General features: G+C 41.1%; 1 protein-coding gene and 1 pseudogene across 1 annotated transcript in view; one reads left to right on the top strand and one right to left on the bottom strand.

The window, feature by feature from the left end:
• Positions 1-20,087, bottom strand: part of Ttc29 (tetratricopeptide repeat domain 29) — a 135,253-nt gene that overhangs the window by 60,297 nt on the left and 54,869 nt on the right. The window contains exons 5-6 of the mRNA XM_027926551.2: positions 16,098-16,310; positions 5,913-5,998 (exon numbers count right to left, since the gene is read on the bottom strand). Of these exons, the coding sequence (XP_027782352.2) occupies positions 5,913-5,998; positions 16,098-16,310 (299 nt within the window). The remainder of the gene's footprint in view (positions 1-5,912; positions 5,999-16,097; positions 16,311-20,087) is intronic.
• Positions 898-1,494, top strand: LOC114085507 (HCLS1-associated protein X-1 pseudogene; annotated as a pseudogene).

Genomic DNA, 20,087 nt, shown 5'->3' with positions numbered 1-20,087 from the left:
TAAGGCATTGCATTGTCCTGTTGTAGATTCCTAATAGACGTGGTAAGCCAGAAGCAATGCCATCAGAGAAGAGAAACTGCAGAGAGAAAGACGTGCTCTAAGTTGTAAACAGATGATAGATCACTGATGTGACATGATTACCTTCACCAGGTTCAGAAATAAAACGATAAGAGAGCTGCAAACAAAAGTCTGCAGAGTGCCCACTTATCTCTTAAAGGAAACAGGGAAAGTAGCTAAAATAAGACACTATGGAGAATTAAAAGACATTGTTTTCAAATCTGAAATCAAAATAAGGTGACAGGTGTTTTGAGAACCTAGTTCAGTGTAACAGCAAAAACAGGTTTCCTTCTGAAATCAGGATGAGCAGCAAAACCTCCAGCCCTGAATCATGAAGAAGACCCTTCCCCACCCAGCCACACCCCGCCCTGGTTTCCCTTCCTCCACGATTTCTCAGTAGTCACTCCCTGGCTACTGTTTTACTGCGAGGAGTCTGAGGCCATCTCTTCTTTGCAGGTGGCATAACGACTGGTTCTTCGCTGACCCTGCAGTTTTACTCAAATATTCCGCTTGGCTTCTGCAATTCCTTTAGTTCTGGGTGAGCTGTGTCCAAGTAGCCAACAATATTTGGCCTCTGGCAAGATGTAGGTGCTGAAGACAGCCCCTGTTTTTTTCCAACTGCAACTTACTGTGGATGTAGCAGTGAGCTGGTCCCTGGGCTGGGACTATGGCCTTGCTTGGTTTCCCAAAACCACTAGCCTGGCTGGAGAATTGAATACAAAGGGTTAAGTAACTCTAACTCTAGGCCAGGCACCTACCTGCCTATGGGTCAGAGTCAGGGAGATTTCCTACTAGAAACATGGGTTGTGTACACAGGCTGCCCTCAGGCAGGAAAGGGCCATGTCTGAGGTTTCAAGGTTTGAGTCCCACATGAGATTGAGTGTTTTTGACCTCTTTTGGGACTTTTTTTTTTTTTTTTTGGCTTTTCTGGACCTTGGGGAACTTCCAGGCCCTGAGTCAGAGATACCTGGTAAAAGACCATGGGAGGGAGAGATGCTTATGGACTCAGTGCTTAAGCACTCAGATAAGTCGCTAGTCCAGAATATTTGTGGGGTGTGGGATGCAAGAAGTCAGCACCAGACTGGGGATCCCAGAGACCTTTTCATAAGTGTGATGCCAAGTGGGCAGTGACTCCCCATCCTAGAGCCAGAGAAGACAATGATCTTGATTCCCAGGTTTCCCAGAAGGCCCTGGGCCAGTTCCCAGCCCCAGACCAGATCCTCTTTCAAGAGCATCTCTGTGACCGAGATCACTCAGGCAGATCGGGTAGTGGAGGAGCACAGACAGGTGGACAGTGAAGGCCGAGGGGACCACAGCAACCTTTCAAGGAGCAGACAGCAGTCCTAGAGATGATCCAGAGTCACCAGGACCTCCAGCCCTGGATGAGGTCTTTCCAATCTGGATTTATTCCTGGGACATTGGTTCCAGTCCTGGTAGCCTTGTTAACCTCAGGGGCCTTCAGACCCTTTCCACTTCCCACCCATTGCCCACCATCAGTATGCTTAGCTTCTTCTCTTGCCATCTCAGGGGCTTGGTAACAGTGATTTGGAGGTATGTCGGTCTGCCACTCAGACTGACCAATAAAAGCTTTATTCATAGTAAAAAGAAAAGAAATAGCTATTTGTAGTGCTTTTTCCTTCCAGCCCAGTTCCTGGGATAGGAAGTGAAAGGGTTCACACATCTGTGTCTTAGAAGCACCTGTTCCCTGACTTACATGAGACCATCTAAATCTGCTTTTCTTGTACCTTCCTGGGCACTCCCCCTTGATCTCCATCATACCTCCCTCCTTCAACTAGCTTCACCCTAGGCCTTTAAAAATCATTATTAATACTCTCTAGGAAATTTCATCCACTGCACACCATGAATATGCTAAAACTTAACAAATTTATGCACCATATTGGTCAGGTTCTCCAGAGAAACCAACTGTATACATATGAAATCTCTTCCCATCCCCCATGTTTAGCTTCTTAGGACTGATGTAACAAATTTCCACAAGCTAAAAGTCTTAAAGTAAAAGAAATGTATTCTCTCATATTTTCTCATAGCCTCTCACACATAAATATATGAAGAGCTTTTTTTTTAATAAGGTATTGATTGGCTCATGTCATTAGGTAGGCTGAGAAATCCAACTATTAGCCACCTGTAAACTGGAGACCCAGGAGAACTGGTGACATATTTTGAAGGACTGAGAGTTTTGGAGCCAATAGTATAGATTCCAGTTTGGGTCTGAACACTTTTGAATCATTAGTGCTCTGCTCAAACAGTATGGCAGACAGAATTTGCCCTTTCTGAACCCTTCTGTTCTATTCAGACCCTCAATAGATTGGATAATGGGAAGGACCATCTCCTTTACTCCACCAATTCTAATGCTAATATCCAGAAATAACCTCACAGATACATTCAGAAATAATGTTTACCATTTATCTGGGTACCCCCTATCACCCAGGCAAGTTGACCCATGAAATTAACTATCACCTATAGTATCTCCAATCTACACTTCTTCTTGAGGCCACATATTAAACTGTCTACTTGAACTCTCCTTGGGCACTTCCAAAATTCTTCAAACTCTGCAAATCACAAACTGGGTTTTCCACTTCACCCCAAGACTGGGTGTTCTTTAACATTCCCTACCTCAGGAAATGATACCAGCATCTCTCCAGGTTCACAGCCGGGCACTCAGGGACCATCTATCTCAATGCCTGTTTCCTTCATCTCCTATTTTAAGTCCTTTATGACTTCTGAATCCATCTAGTTCCTTCCATCTTTACTACCACTACTCAAGTCCAGAGACTTAGATGAGTGCAATAATAATAAAAGCTAATAATTAAAGGCCTATTATATACCAGGCAGACTCTTTTTAGAAACTTTACATCAATTATCTCTTCTAATCACCCTATGTATTAGTTCCCTAGGGCTGGCACAGCAATTACCACAAACCAGATGACTTAAAATAACAGGAATCTCTTCTCCTGCAGCGTGGAAGGCTAAAGTCGGGTCTGGTGTCATGGTGGGGGTCCTCTCCAGGAGCCAGGACAGGTCCTTGCATTGCTTCTCTCTTCCCTTTGTTGGAGGCTCCAGGCACTCTCCACTAGTGGCCGAGTCTCCACACTCTCCACCCTCACCTTCACATGACCTGCCACATATGTCTATTTCAATCTCTCGCCCTTTTCTCATAAAGGTGCTTGTCTTTGGATTTAGAATCCCTCCAGTCAATCCAGGATAAACACTTCACCTTAAGATCCTGCAATTCATTACATGGGGTCTAGGGATTGACAGGTGGGTCTTTGGGGGAGCTTCCATGTAGCCTACTACTCTCTATAAAGTCAGCATAGTTACTAGTCTCACAGGATTCAAGAGGCAACTGACACTTATAGAGATTAAGGACTTGCCCAAGATCACACGGTAAATAGGTGGGTTATAGGCATAAGTCTCACATTTATTTCCACAAAGACAATTTTAATACTTTTCTGAAGAAAGTAAGAGTTTCAAGAAATTATTCACTTGGGTATTGAATATAGGTTCTTCAATTGCTCTATTACTAAACCACTTGAGTATAAGATACCCAAGAAGTTGTACCTCTGGGAATCTTCTATGGATAAATTTGTCACATTTGACAAAGTTATTCATTGCCACATATCCTTTGTAATAAGAAAGCATTGGAGATGATCTTATTGCCCACCAGTAGGAGATGGCTAAATACATTATAAGTACAGCCACTCAATGTGTGTGGGGGGCACATTGAGTGGCTGTACTATAGAACGAGGCATGTCTGCAGTTAATACCAAAGTATCATACATTTAAAATATACTAACAGAGTAATTTTAAGTCTTCTCACAAAAACAATAGAGAAATATGTGAGGTGATGGCTAGGACAATTAGCTTGATTAGGCTGTCCTAACATCATCAAAACATCACATTTTTCATCTTAAATATATGCATTGTTTAATCTGTCATTCATACCCCAATAGAGTTGGAACAGTAAAAAAAAAGTCAAATAAGATACGTCTATTTCAATATGGAAGAAGTTAACTCCAGGTGCAGGGGGGTATGTATAAATGCTATCATTTTATAAATAACCAAAAGGACACAGATTTATATGCACATGTATGCTATGCATGCATGGAATATTTTGGAAAGTTAAACCAGACATTTGTAACTGCATTTGTTCTTGAGGAAAGAACTATGAGATTGAATATAGGGATGGAGGGAAGACTTACTTTTCACTGTGCACTCTACTGCATTGCTTGAATATGTTTTGTCATGTGAGAGAGAATCTATGAGCTAGTTTTCAACTTTTCCAACTTAACCTCCTAATGCATTTCATTTTTCGTGTTCCCAGAACACTTTGTAGGCTCATATAGAGTGGTGTGTGTATGTGTGTGTGTGTGTGTGGGTGTGTGTGTGTTTACTTTCACTCTGGATCTCATGTTTTCTGCCTATAGAAACCCCACTCCCCAATAGCTCTTCTGTGCAACCTCCTGGTCTTCAGTGTTGGAACCAACCTCTTCCCTCTTCCCTTAGAAACCCCTTGTTCATCCTGCTTTGAATTATAGTTATCTTTATAAGTTGGTTATCCTGACTAAATTAACCCCTAAAGGGAAGCATGCATCTTATTGGTCTCTATATTCCCCAAAGAATCTGGAGCCGATTGTTGCTGAATGCATATCATTAACTGAAAACTTGGAAGCGGGATACTCACCTAGGAAAATCCAAGTTTTCTATGAAGACTGGTGGTAAGAAAGCTAGGGGAAAACATCGAGCCCACATATAGGAACCCTACAAAGCGTAAATATCTAAAGGCACAAACAAGATCCTCAAGGCTAAAAAAATAAAGATAATACTGTATATCAAATAATATATTACTGTAAATCAAATCCCTTATAGGGGGTGGATGAATGTGAAGTGAAATAGGAACTGCACTTTAAATATATTACAAGTAAGAAAAGACCAGAAAATGACTTCAGTTAAAATACAGTAAAGATAACAGTATGTGTGTGTGTGTGTGTGTGTGTGTGTGTGTGTGTATATATATATATATATATATATATATATATATTTATGCAAATATGTATTTATACAAATATATATTTATACAAATATATATTTATACAAATATATATATATTGTATTTCAGCCAAAAAAAAAAATCTGGTCACAATATAGGCAACTACTAATACTGTCCTGAGCAGGAAGCTGCTCAGATGAGACTAGCCACCTTCCCTACTCACACATAAATACCTACACCAGTACAACTCTTTTTTTAAAAAAATTTTTATTGTTGGTTGTTCAAAACATTACATAGTTCTTGATATATCATATTTCACACTTTGATTCAAGTGGGTTATGAACTCCCATTTTTACCCCGTATACAGATTGCAGAATCACATCAGCTACACATCCATTGATTTACATATTGCCATACTAGTGTCTGTTGTATTCTGCTGCCTTTCCTATCAGTACAACTCTTGAGGACACTTATTAACAGTATTTTTAAGCAAAGTATCCTACATCAAACTGGGAATTTCTGCAATTTTATCTGTTTACTTTTTGCTATCATTTGGACCCATTCTCTCTTGTCCTTAGTAATATTGGAGGCTCAGGGGTAATATTACTCCATACTTTTAACTTTTACATATTCTAAAGTATTTCATAGTAACTAACTATATCCCACCTTCGGTAAATAATAGAATCAGATTTTTTTTTTCATGATTCTAACATACGGCTATTCTGTTTGAGTCAAGTAAATAGGCACACTGATGTCAGGCCTGATACATTTTGGGATGGCCTTACAATCACACATACTATAATAAAGTAGCAATTAAAATGGAAATAATTAAAAGTTCACTTTAACTTACTGTCATTGCAGTATTCTGTTCCTCGGCAGCCAGGTGTGCTAAGCCCAAGTAATACAAAGCTTCTCCTTCCATCTTTTTGTTATTTGCTAAAATACAGATGTAGAAATATTACTGTGATATTAAAGAAATTGATTTATCACAACTACCAACAGTAAGTTGCTATTTTAAAAAGTATACAGATTTATCAATGATCCCCAAAGCCTAGCTGTGCACTGAATAAAACAAAGACCAATGTAAACATAAGTTACTGGATCCCAGGTGTTAGAGTAAGGTTCATGAGATATATAATGATGAGGGGTTTCCCTCTATATACCCATCAGTATGCCATTTTATTTATTTGTTCATTTGTTTATTTATTGATACCCTGGGAATTGAACCCAGGGGCATTTAACCACTGAGTCACATCCTCAGCCCTTTTTAATTTTTTTTTTTTTTTTTTTAATTTAGAGACAGGGTCTCACTAAGTTACCTAGGGCCTTGTTAAATTGCTGAGGTTGGCTTTGAACTTGTGATCCTCCTGCAATGCACTCAGTCTGGCTCCAGTATGCAATTTTGATGGCCTGGTATACCCTTACTATCAGCCTACCATTGTCCAGCATCTGTAATGACTGGTGAGGGTACCAGCCGTTAACTACTGTACCTTCACTCACCACATGACTGACATTCAGCTAAGTTTCCAACAGAGCGGATGAGTATAGCCAAATAAGAGATTGTTATTCTGGTTATGTTCAATTCAAAAGCTATTTATTGGTTAAACCTTGAGAGAGAATGACAGAGCTTGACTTCTTGGTACAAAATTCCACTCACATTTGAAATCTAAACATGTTCTTTCTTCTTTGCTCACCACTTGTAAAGCGTTTCATCATCTTTTTACAAGGAGTTAAGCCTTTCTAATTCTTGGGAGATAAATTTTATTCCAGGAATTACCCATTTTTTTTTCCAAAGGCAAAATGTATAAAGGTGCAACATATGGTTTAAAAAGACATTCATCATAACATTTGATAAATCTACAGCTTACTCACCTTTAGTATATTAATGTAACATATATATTTAATATATTTTAAAGAACTATTTAAAGTTCTTATTTTAATATTAATACTTTCCTCTTTTCTACTTTTGGAACTCATTAGCTTCTGTCTAATACCTGGGTAATGCAAATACTGACAGATCCACATATGGTTTTGTTCTTGGGAGAGTAGATTTCTGAACCCTGCTTTCCAATCATGAAGTATTTCATGAATTAGCAATCCTCCAGGCAGCAGTTGATCTCACCACTCACTGAATGACCACTCATGAAGCAGTGGCTCATTGGAAGATATTAAGAAAAAAAGGCTAGCTGGCATGATGACATACACCTGTAATCCCAGTGGCTTGGGAGGCTGAGCTGGGAGGACCACAAGTTTGAGGCCAGCCTCAGCAACTTAGCAAGGCCCTGAGCAACTTAGTGAGATCCTGTCTCAAGATTAAAAAATAAATAAAAAGGGCTGGGGATGTGGTTCAGTGGTTAAGTGCCTCTGAGTTTATACCCAGTATGGAAAAAAAAGAAAAAGAAAGGAAAGAGGATATCTGCTGGGTGTTGTGGTGTGTATTGAAGGGCTGAGGCAGGAGGATCACAAACTCAAGGCCAGCCTCAACAACTTATTGAGACCATATCTCAAAACCAAAAATAAAAAAGGAAGCTCCCCTGGGTTTAATGCCCAGAACCACACACACACACACACACACACACACACACACACACAAATTATTACAGCATAAGAAGTACGTTTTCTTCTATTCCCCTTCTCTGTCCTCTGGAAAGTGAGAGATGCTTCCAGAAAGGAGACTGCTTGGCAGGGCTCTTACCATTAGCAGAGGCCCCAGTCACCTTCCTTTTTGTGTGTGGATTCTCTTACAACTCAGCAAACGTGAACCTAAAGTAAAATATACGTTCCTTTGCATTGAAGTTCTCGCCAATTTCATGCAACAAAAGTTCGTTGCTGAAATCGATCTAAGAGCTAATGATTTATGTCAGTGTTCACCCCCTTGGAGAAGGTACTAGGTCATCATCTATTCAAAAGTTGTGATCGGGAAGATGGCGGCGAGGGGAGTGCATTGCCCCCGTGTGCTGCGTCACTGTGCGGGAGTATGACAAGTCAGGACGGCTAAAGGCTATCTTGTTAGGAATTTCCAGCAATAGTGGGGTGCTCCGGAACCTGGAGGAAGGATTTCCATCGCACGAGGATCGGCTATGGGGACTCAAACGCGAGAGATTTGTCGCACGGAGGGTAACACTGCTTATTCAGCAAATCACCCCGCGGCTAGAGTCTGCAGCGCGTGCTGGGAAACGAGGAGATAGCGACGCAGGGATACAGCGCTGCAGTTTCTGCCAGCCGTGCAAGCACGTACTCAGGGCTGAATTCTGGGTTCGAGACGGGGGAAGGAAGCGGTCCATCTCGGTTCTCCACACCGGTCAGACCACAGAGGAGGCCAGCGGCCACCATGTTGGAAAGCTGACGTCACCATCCCTGTTTTCGACTGACCGCAGCTCATTCAGCCATAGAACAGGTAATTTCAGGCTGCCATTCGCCTGCGGCTTGCGGACAGATTGCTCGGGCTCAGTGCCTGGGTGCTTCTTAGAGCCTGCTCTTATCGGAGCGAGCACCGAGCGCGGGGCGGCCGAGTTCCGGCTCCCGGAACTGCCCTGGCCCAGGGCTAGGAGCCCGCGGAAACTGCTTCTCGGTCCGGGTCCTGCTGAGGGCCGGTCAGGACTCACCAGTTGCTTTGGTTGCCCGGCAAGGGGAACGAAATGCTGCCATTCGCATAGGATACCAACATGGCAGAGATCTGATGTCATCAGAAAGCGGCGGAGGAGAGAACTTCATCAATACCAGCGGCGACAGAAACAGTTGGTCTCCTGGTAGGGGGGGTGAGGCACAGACACCCGAGTCTCTCTCGATTTGTCGTCGAGCCAGAGGGGAGGAGCCGGGCCGCCGCCAGCACCCGGAGCAGGCCCAGTGGCTCGCCGTGTGATCGCGTGACCCCAATTGGAGAGGGGGCGGAGCGGAGCCGCCACCCGCGCCCGCAAGGTGGGCAGACCCGCGGCCCAGTGGCACACGGGCGTGGTAGGAGGGGCAGGGCAGAGCCGCCGCCCGCGCCTGCAAGGTAAGCAGACCTGTGACAGACTGGCGGGTCAGGCCCAGCAGCCTGCCAGCGTGGTACACATGTCACCCCAACTGGAGTAGGGGCAGAGCAGATCCTTCGCCCGCGCCCGGATCAGGCCCTGCTGGTGTGGTGGTCATGTGACCCCAATTGGAGTGGGGGCAGAGCGGAACCGCCACCCGTGCCCGCAGGGTGAGCAGACCTGTGACCAACCTGCAGATCAGGCCCAGCGGTCCGCAGGCTTGGTAGGAGGGGCAGGGCAGAGCCGCCGCCCGCGCCTGCAAGGTAGGCAGACCTGCGACAGATCGGCGGATCAGGCCCAGGAGCCTGCCGGCGTGGTACACACGTCACCCCAATTGGAGTAGGGGCAGAGCAGAGCCACCACCCGTGCCCGAAAGGTGGGCAGACCTGCGACCGACCAGCGGGAGAGGCCCAGTGGCCTGCCGGTATGACAGACACGTCACCCCATTTGGAGTAGGGGCAGAGCAGAGCCGCCGCCCGCGCCTGCAGGGTAGGCAAACCTGCAACCGACCGGCGGATCAGGCCTGGTGGCCTGCCGGCGTGGTACACTCGTCACCCCAATTGGAGTAGGGGCAGAACAGAGCCGCCGCCAGCGCCCAGAACAGGCGCAGTGACCTGCCGGCGTGGTAGTCATGACACCCCAATTGGAATAAGGAGAGAGCAGAGCCGCCGCCCGCGCCTGCAAGAAAGAAACGCAAGCAGTATGAAAAGACAAGGAAAGAAAGGACCACAAGCAATGCAGGTCAACGCAACTTTAGAAGAGGTAACAGCTGCAGCAGATGGAATGTCAGATAAAGAATTCAGGATATACATGCTTCAGATGATCTGGAGTATCAAGGAAGACATTAGACAGCAAAATCAGACAATGAAAGATCACTTTGACAATGAATTACACAAAAAAATCCAGGAAGCAAAGGATCAACTATACAGGGAGATAGAGGTTATAAAAAACAAACAAACAGAAATCCTAGAAATGCAGGAAGCAATAAACCGACTTAAAAACTCAATGGAGAATACTACCAGCAGAGTAGAGCACTTAGAAGATAGAACATCAGACAACGAAGACAAAGTATTTCAACTGGAAAAGAACATAGACAGCTCAGCAAGACTGTTAAGAAACCATGAGCAGAACATCCAAGAAATATGGGATAACATTAAGAGACCAAACTTAAGAGTCATTGGGATACAGGAATGGACAGAGTTTCAAACCAAAGGAATGAGCAGTCTATTCAATGAAATAATACGAGAAAACTTCCCAGACTTGAAGAATGAGACAGAATCCCAAATCCTAGAAGCCTACAGGACGCCGAATGTGCAAAATCATAAGAGATCCACACCTAGACACATTATAATGAAGATGCCCAACATACAGAATAAGGAGAGAATTTTAAAAGCTACAAGAGAAAGGAAGCAGATTACATTTAGGGGTAAGCCAATCAGGATAACAGCTGATCTTTCAACACAGACTCTGAAAGCTAGAAGATCCTGGAATAACATATTTCAAACACTGAAAGAAAATGGGTTCCAACCAAGAATTGTGTATCCAGTGAAATTAAGCTTCAGGATGGAAGATGAAATTAAAACCTTCCACGATAAACAAAAGTTTAAAGAATTTGCAGCTAGAAAACCATCTCTTCAAAACATCCTCAGCAAAACATTACAGGAAGAGGAAATGGAAAATAACAATGAAAACCAACAGTGGGAGGTAGGACAGTAAAGGGGGGGAAAATAATCAAAGAGGAAAACAAACCATGTTTAGTAACAGAAATAAACAAATATGGCTGGAAGAACAACCCATATCTCAATAATAACCCTAAATGTTAATGGCTTAAACTCACCAATTAAGAGACACAGGCTAGTAGAATGGATCACAAAACAAGACCCAACAATATGCTGCCTACAGGGGACGCATTTGATAGGAAAAGACATACAGAGGCTGAAGGTGAAAGGTTGGGAAAAATCATATCACTCATATGGACTTCGGAAACAAGCAGGAGTGTCCATACTCATATCAAATAAAATAGATTTCAAGCCAAAGTTAATCAAAAGGGATAAAGAGGGACACTACATACTGCTTAAGGGAACCATACACCAACAAGACATAACAATCATAAATATTTATGCCCCAAACAATGGTGCAGCTATCTTCATCAAACAAACTCTTCTCAAGTTCAAGAGTCTAATAGACCACCATACAATAATCATGGGAGACTTCAACACACCTCTCTCGCCACTGGAAAGATCTTCCAAACAAAAGTTGAATAAGGAAACTATAGAACTCAATAACACAATTAATAACCTAGACTTAATTGACATATATATAATATACCACCCAACATCAAGCAGTTACACTTTTTTCTCAGCAGCACATGGATCCTTCTCAAAAATAGATCATATATTATGTCACAGGGCAACTCTTAGACAATATAAAGGAGTAGAGATAATACCATGCATCCTATCTGATCATAATGGAATGGAACTGAAAATCAACGATAAAAGAAGGAAGGAAAAAGCATACATCACTTGGAGAATGAACAATAGGTTACTGAATGATCAATGGGTTATAGAAGACATCAAGGAGGAAATTAAAAAATTCTTAGAGATAAATGAAAACACAGACACAACATATCGGAATCTATGGGACACATTGAAAGCAGTTCTAAGAGGAAAATTCATTGCTTGGAGTTCATTCCTTAAAAAAAGAAAAAAACCAACAAATAAATGATCTCATACTTCATCTCAAAATCCTAGAAAAAGAAGAGCAAAACAACAGCAAAAGAAGTAGAAGGCAAGAAATAATTAAAATCAGAGCTGAAATTAATGAAATCGAAACAAAAGAAACAATTGAAAAAATGGACAAAACTAAAAGTTGGTTCTTTGAAAAAATAAACAAAATCGACAGACCCTTAGCCATGCTAGCGAAGAGAAGAAGAGAGAGAACTCAAATTACTAGCATACGGGATGAAAAAGGCAATATCACAACAGACACTTCAGAAATACAGAAGATAATCAAAAACTATTTTGAATCCTTATACTCCAATAAATTAGAAGATAGTGAAGGCATAGATAAATTTCTTAAGTCATATGATCTGCCCAGATTGAGTCAGGAGGATATAGACAACCTAAACAGACCAATATCAATTGAGGAAATAGAAGAAACCATCAAAAGACTACCAACTAAGAAAAGCCCAGGACCGGATGGGTATACAGCAGAGTTTTACAAAACCTTTAAAGAAGAACTAATACCAATACTTTTCAAGCTACTTCAGGAAATAGAAAAAGAGGGAGAACTTCCAAATTCATTCTATGAGGCCAACATCACCCTGATACCTAAACCAGACAAAGACACTTCAAAGAAAGAAAACTACAGACCAATATCTCTAATGAACCTAGATGCAAAAATCCTCAATAAAATTCTGGCGAATTGGATACAAAAACATATCAAAAAAATTGTGCACCATGATCAAGTAGGATTCATCCCTGGGATGCAAGGTTGGTTCAATATACGGAAATCCATAAATGTTATTCACCACATCAATAGACTTAAAAATAAGAACCATATGATCATCTCGATAGATGCGGAAAAAGCATTCGACAAAGTACAGCATCCCTTTATGTTCAAAACTCTAGAAAAACTAGGGATAACAGGAACATACCTCAATATTGTAAAAGCAATCTATGCTAAGCCTCAGGCTAGCATCATTCTGAATGGAGAAAAATTGAAGGCATTCCCTCTAAAATCTGGAACAAGACAGGGATGCCCTCTCTCACCACTTCTGTTCAACATAGTTCTCGAAACACTGGCCAGAGCAATTAGACAGACGAAAGAAATTAAAGGCATCAAAATAGGAAAAGAAGAACTTAAATTATCACTAATTGCAGGTGACATGATTCTATACCTAGCAGACCCAAAAGGCTCTACAAAGAAACTATTAGAGCTAATAAATGAATTCAGCAAAGTGGCAGGATATAAAATCAACACGCATAAATCAAAGGCATTCCTGTATATCAGCGACAAATCCTCTGAAATGGAAATGAGGACAACCACTCCATTCACAATATCTTCAAAAAAAATAAAATACTTGGGAATCAACCTAACAAAAGAGGTGAAAGACTTATACAATGAAAACTACAGAACCCTAAAGAGAGAAATAGAAGAAGATCTCAGAAGATGGAAAAATATACCCTGTTCATGGATAGGCAGAACTAACATCATCAAAATGGCGATATTACCAGAAGTTCCTTATAGGTTTAATGCAATGCCAATTAAAATCCCAACGGCATTTCTTGTAGAAATAGAGAAAGCAATCATGAAATTCATATGGAAAAATAAAAGACCCAGAATAGCAAAAACAATGCTAAGCAGGAAGTGTGAATCAGGCGGTATAGCGATACCAGACTTCAAACTATACTACAGAGCAATAGTAACAAAAACAGCATGGTACTGGTACCAAAACAGGCGGGTGGACCAATGGTACAGAATAGAGGACACAGAAACCAATCCACAAAACTACAACTATCTTATATTTGATAAAGGGGCTAAAAGCATGCAATGGAGGAAGGATAACATCTTCAACAAATGGTGCTGGGAAAACTGGAAATCCATATGCAACAAAATGAAACTGAATCCCTTTCTCTCGCCATGCACAAAAGTGAATTCAAAATGGATCAAGGAGCTTGATATCAAATCAGAGACGCGCCGTCTGATAGAAGAAAAAGTTGGCTACGATCTACATACTGTGGGGTCGGGCTCCAAATTCCTCAATAGGACACCCATAGCACAAAATTTAATAACTAGAATCAACAAATGGGACTTACTCAAACTAAAAAGTTTTTTCTCAGCAAAAGAAACAATAAGAGAGGTAAATAGGGAGCCTACACCCTGGGAACAAATCTTTACTCCTCACACTTCAGATAGAGCCCTAATATCCAGAGTATACAAAGAACTCAAAAAATTAGACAATAAGAGAACAAACAACCCAATCAACAAATGGGCCAAGGACCTGAACAGACACTTCTCAGAGAAGGACATACAGTCAATCAACAAGTACATGAAAAAATGCTCACCATCTCTAGCTGTCAGAGAAATGCAAATCAAAACCACCCTAAGATACCATCTCACTCCAGTAAGATTGGCAGCCATTATGAAGTCAAACAACAACAAGTGCTGGCGAGGATGTGGGGAAAAGGGTACACTTGTACATTGCTGGTGGGACTGCAAATTGGTGCAGCCAATTTGGAAAGCAGTATGGAGATTTCTTGGAAAGCTGGGAATGGAGCCACCATTTGACCCAGCTATTCCCCTTCTCGGTCTATTCCCTAAAGACCTAAAAAGAGCATGCTACAGGGACACTGCTACATTGATGTTCATAGCAGCACAATTCACAATAGCAAGACTGTGGAACCAACCTAGATGCCCTTCAATAGACGAATGGATAAAAAAAATGTGGCATTTATACACAATGGAGTATTACTCTGCATTAAAAAATGACAAAATCATAGAATTTGCAGGGAAATGGATGGCATTAGAGCAGATTATGCTAAGTGAAGCTAGCCAATCCCTAAAAAACAAATGCCAAATGTCTTCTTTGATATAAGGAGAGTAACTAAGAACAGAGTAGGGACGAAGAGCATGAGAAGAAGATTAACATTAAACAGGGATGAGAGGTGGGAGGGAAAGGGAGAGAGAAGGGAAATTGCATGGAAATGGAAGGAGACCCTCAGGGTTATACAGTGGAGGGGGTAGAGAGAGAGGAGGGGAGGGGAGGGGAGGGGAGAGGAGGGGAGAGGGGATGGTGGAGGATGGGAAAGGCAGCGGAGCACAACAGACACTAGTATGGCAATATGTAAATCAATGGATGTGTAACTGATGTGATTCTGCAATCTGTGTATGGGGTGAAGGTGGGAGTTCATAACCCACTTGAATCAAAGTGTGGAATATGATATGTCAAGAAATTTGTAATGTTTTGAACAACCAACAATAAAAAATTAAAAAAAACCACAAAAGTTGTTCATTTAGTGGGGTGTCTTTCAATGACGGTGATTTCCTGTGACTATTTCAATTAATTTTATTTTTAAAAAGTAACTGAAAGAATAAGCTGTTCACTTTCACTTGTTGGTAAATTAAAAACCATACCCCCCAAATTAGTTCTGTTTACTTCAAATAAGCCACCTGTTACTTAAATCAATTAAATATATCCATGAGCTTATGAATTTTAGTTTAAGGGCAGAATTTTTTTTTCCTTCATGAAAATGCTAGTCTATTAGTAAATTCCTACATGGCAACAAAATATCCTCGTATTTCACAAATTAAAAGCTTGTAAGGATATGCTCCAAATTTTTCCCCTATATTATATACATTCATAAATGATATAGAACATTAAGGATATGAGCAACTCTCACAAAAAACACTTTTCCTCTTGTAAATGTGCATATGAATCACCTGGGGATCTTGCTCACCCATCGATTCTGATGCAGGCAGCCTGGGCTGGGACCTAAGATGCTGCTTTCATACCTGCCTCCTGGTGATGCTGATGTTTCAGAGGCCACACTTTGAGAGCCAATTGTCCAAAATATATTGAAGTCCTATTTTCCTGTTATCCCTAACTAAATATTCATCATAATTTCCAAGTTATCTGACTATATGTAGGAAATTTAGAAACAATGAAAGTTCTCTCAGATTGCTAGAAATATACGACTTTTAACACACACATGCACACACACACACACCCTTAACTTTTGCAGGTGACCTTATCTTCTCATTGTGGGTTCCTTGTTTTACAAGGCTATCCACAGCGGGTTGTAATTTTGGAGATAAAGCTTTCAAGGAACTAATGGATTTCTTGTTGTCAGCACTAAGCCACCTCTGTTTTACAGTGAAATTTGAAAGTATATTGATGGCATTTGTCTTTGCATTTCATAGGAAATAATCACCCTAACACTTGAAGGGTTTCACTTCACTCTTGGGAGAACCAGTGTCTGTCCATTAAAGAAAGCAATGTGAGAGGGTTCTTTTCCACCCACCTTCTTTGGCTATTTCAGAAGCTTTTATTAGAATTTTGATGGCCTGTTTGTATTCTTTATTCTCCAGCATTTTGTCTGAGAGTAATCTGTAGGTCCTCAGGAGACTTTCGCAGGCCCACATGTTGAGAAAGCGCTCTGTCTCATCCTTCCATATCCGCCCCTGCGTCAATTGATGGAATGCCTCATAATGCTCAGCGGCTTCCAGAAGCTGACCTGAAGAATAAAAGCCATTCATAAATATAAACCACGGGCCAGAACATGTTTTCAGAAATTTTGAGTATATCTTAGCTTTACTAGCATGGAATACAGGGGAAGAATTTGATCTCGGAGGCAGAAAAGGAGTAAAGGAGCTGTTACTAACTGGATCTCAGATTCAGCAGGAATTCTGGCTTGACACCTGCAAGAGGGACATACTTCAGCTAGTGGGGCCGGACTGGGATTGCACATGCTGAGAGACAGAATGGAAGTCCAGCAGCAATCAGGAATCCCAATCATATCATCTGACATTTACAGAGCATCTTGATTACAAGGAACTGTGCTATGTACTTTACAGGCAGGTCCCATTTAATCCTCAAAACAATTCTGTGGAGTGGGACTGTTATGATTCCATTTTACAGAAGAGAAAACTGAGGCCAGGTGAGGTAGTGGGTGGTAGGTCCAGAAAGTTTTGTTCAGAGTTCCTGCTCTCACCCAGTATTCTCTGTGGCTTTCCCAGGAGATGGCAATTTCTTCATTCTTGGGAAGAATTTAGATATCTTGAGAAAGGGTACATCTGGTACATATTTCAATTTATGGATCTTTAAGCTGTCTCTCAAAGTTTGAGGGAGGCATTTGTTTACTTTGAAAACTAAACTGTTTGCTTTTGAATAATTAGGATGTAGTTTAATTGTCTTTCTGGATTGTATACCCCATAATATGATCCAAAATGTATCTCCTCAAAGCCAAAACTCTAAATTAGCCTTAAATTATTTTATTCCTTCAAACATGAGTTAACGTTTCTAGAAGAGGAGCTTGCAGTTCCCTGCTATACGTTGTAATTTACTTGTTAATCACCTTGTGCAAATGCTCACCATACAGTGTAATGTAAATGGTCTTTGATGGTATTGAAATGACATCACTGAGCTTATCTGAAAAGAGGTTTCTACCTAGGCCCTCCACTGCAGCGAGAAGAGCGAGTGCAGGCTACAGGCAGACAGCCTGTTCTTATCCCAGCTTTACTACTTTTTGCTTAGCCTCAGGCTAATCCCTGCCCTCTCTGTGCCTTAGCTTATTATTCTGTGAAACAGCTTTAGAGTGTAACTAGGTACTATTGTGAGAAATGAACAAATGCACGTTCAACGCGTTACCGAGTTAGTGCTCAATAAACGTAGCTAGTGTTATCAGTTGGTAATGATAATACTTCCAAAATATCTAACAGCCAATTGAAATATAACCACTAATTTGTTGTATTCTTTAAGTCCAACTTACTCATCCTGAGAAAAACAAGAATTAGCTGAGTCCATATAACCATATGATCCTAACTGAATAAACTCTGCGTTATATATTAGGTCAACATAATTCCTCAAACATGTTTCTGTGGATGGCGCGGGTAGGAGCTGCCACCATGACTATTGCATATAATTTTTCTGTTGTTTTTTTTTTTTTGCACTGAGTTTGTTATCAAAAGTGGTATTAAATAATACACACACAAACAGGAATAATAATCCCAAAGAAAGACAACCAACAGCCATGGATCATCCACAAATGACTGGCACAAAATATCAGTAAAGACATGGCCGTGCTGAGTTCTTGCCACACCAGGCAGAGGGAACGTCAGCAGAGAGAGCCACAGAGAGGACCATGGGTGTGGCAGGGCTGTTTATAAATGGATAGTGTGAAACTTTCACGAGACAAGACTACCAAGCCATAAATTTGGCATTACAAAGAATATTTAGTTTCATGGGCAGGTGTCTATAAGTGAAAATACCAGAAAATGTCAAAAAACGTTTTCAAAGTGTTATTGGCTAAGAAGTAAGATTATGGGTGATAATTGGTTTCTTTTATGATTTCCTTTCTTATTTTTCTTGATTTTTTTTTACCTTTTCTGCTCATTGGCATTTTCTAAAGTTTCTATCATCAAAATGTGTTTATTTTGTAATGAGAGATATAAGTGCAATATAAGTTATTTTTAAAATAACATCCAATTCCTCTTTCACTTTGATACTAATTTTCAAAGTTCAAGTTCACTCCTCTAATTGATCTCTTCCTCTTTGCTGACAATTTTTTCTTTCTTTCCTCCTACAAAAGCAGGCATAGTTTTTCCTGGCTTTCCTGTAGCACCTCTTGCCAGAAACACCTTCCTTCAAATACCCATGACCCTCATTTTTTAAAACTGGAATGGAGCACTGACATAAATGTGTGTTCTGTTTCCTCTGTTAACTATATTTCTGCCTGCAAAGTATAGCTCTACATTCCTGGAAAGATGTAGACAGGACTGCTTCTTCTTTTGTTTTCCCCAAAGTATCCATCTATTCATAAAGTATAGACACATATGTCTTTTGAGCCATACGAAGAGGGAACAGTGAATACCAGAAGCTGAGAAAACCAGATTGTTTCAGAAAAAAAAAATAGACACTATAAAAGAGATGAAGCTCCAGGTAACCCAGTTAATTAGAATTAGATGCAAACAAAATATAGCGGTGCAAATAGTAAATGAGAAATGACATCCATGTCAAATATTTGATCTACATGGGGGGCAGAAGGAGGAGGGGAGGGTTGATGTAGGGAAAGGAGAGGTGGAGGGAATGGGTAGAGAATTCAAGGTGGGCTGGTGTCTGTAAGCCAGACTTGCCTTGGGTTGCTGAGTCTTGGGTGGCTAAGTTGCCTGGACAGGCTATCTAGCAGGAATGAAGTAAGGGAGGTTCTGGGGACATTGGTTTCATTGGAAAAATGACCTTCTGATAAATAGATAAGTAGAAATAGTCTTTGTGGTTGAATTGTATTTTTGCTAGAGCTTTGGGGGCTAGTATCACGCACTACTTTGCTTATGATTGCTGGTCATGGTTTGCTCTCAGAGGGTCTACTTGAAGTCCCCCATGAGCTTGAGATACTCAAGTAAAAGAGAACAGGAAATTGGCCTTTCCTAAAGGCCTACAAAATGGAAGGTGTCTTCCCCATGAATTATCTTATTTAGCCTTCCCCAAACTGAAGTAGATATGACTATTACTTTTTCACTAGAGAGGAAAGTGTGGTTCACAAAGATTAAATGATGCAGTTATTATAAGCCAGATTTAAAGTAAGTGATGATGAGGATCTAAACCCAAGATTGTTGCAAGCCCACACAACTGGGTCTACCACATCTGATACTGATCAAGAAACCCGGAGACAGGAAGTTAGATGGCCTATTAAATTCTCTGGACATAAATATCTTGTGTTTAAAACAATGTTCTAATTGCATGGTTTCTAATCTCTTCCAGTTCTATCATTCTGAAACTCAGGTTGTCACAGGTAACCTCCAATAACAGTACAAAGAGGAGCCTCTGATGCGCTTCTGACTTTCTGAGGAATGTGTCGTATAACTAACCAACTACATTCAAATTCCTTGCTTTCCCCTAAGCCATATGGTGACCTGTGCGGGGACACCTGGTTTTCCTTGGGTGTTCCAGGCTTGGTCAGCTGAGGCCTCATCCAGCTATTGATGACTTGGCCTCCCTTCTTATACCACTGTGCCACAAATGAGGCCACTGGGGTTCTGGTCAGTGCTGTTTAAAATGAAAGTTCCTACACAGAAGTCTCATTTTCAGTCCTTCTCATCTGTAGGAATTTGTTTATAAAATTATTTGGTGGCAGCAAATAAGCCAACAAGGAATTGATCCAAATGACCATAAGCACACAAATAACTTGGCTACTTTTATTTTTTTGAGGGGGATGGAGGTGCCGGGGATTGAACTCAGAGGCACTCCACCACTGAGCCACACCCCCAGCCCTATTTTTTGTATTTTATTTAGAGAC

The sequence above is a fragment of the Marmota flaviventris genome, chromosome 7 (genome assembly GCF_047511675.1).
Source record: "Marmota flaviventris isolate mMarFla1 chromosome 7, mMarFla1.hap1, whole genome shotgun sequence".
Classification (NCBI taxonomy): domain Eukaryota; kingdom Metazoa; phylum Chordata; class Mammalia; order Rodentia; family Sciuridae; genus Marmota; species Marmota flaviventris.
Note: the sequence above shows the minus strand (reverse complement) of the source record. Positions and strands in the feature narration are given on the sequence as shown.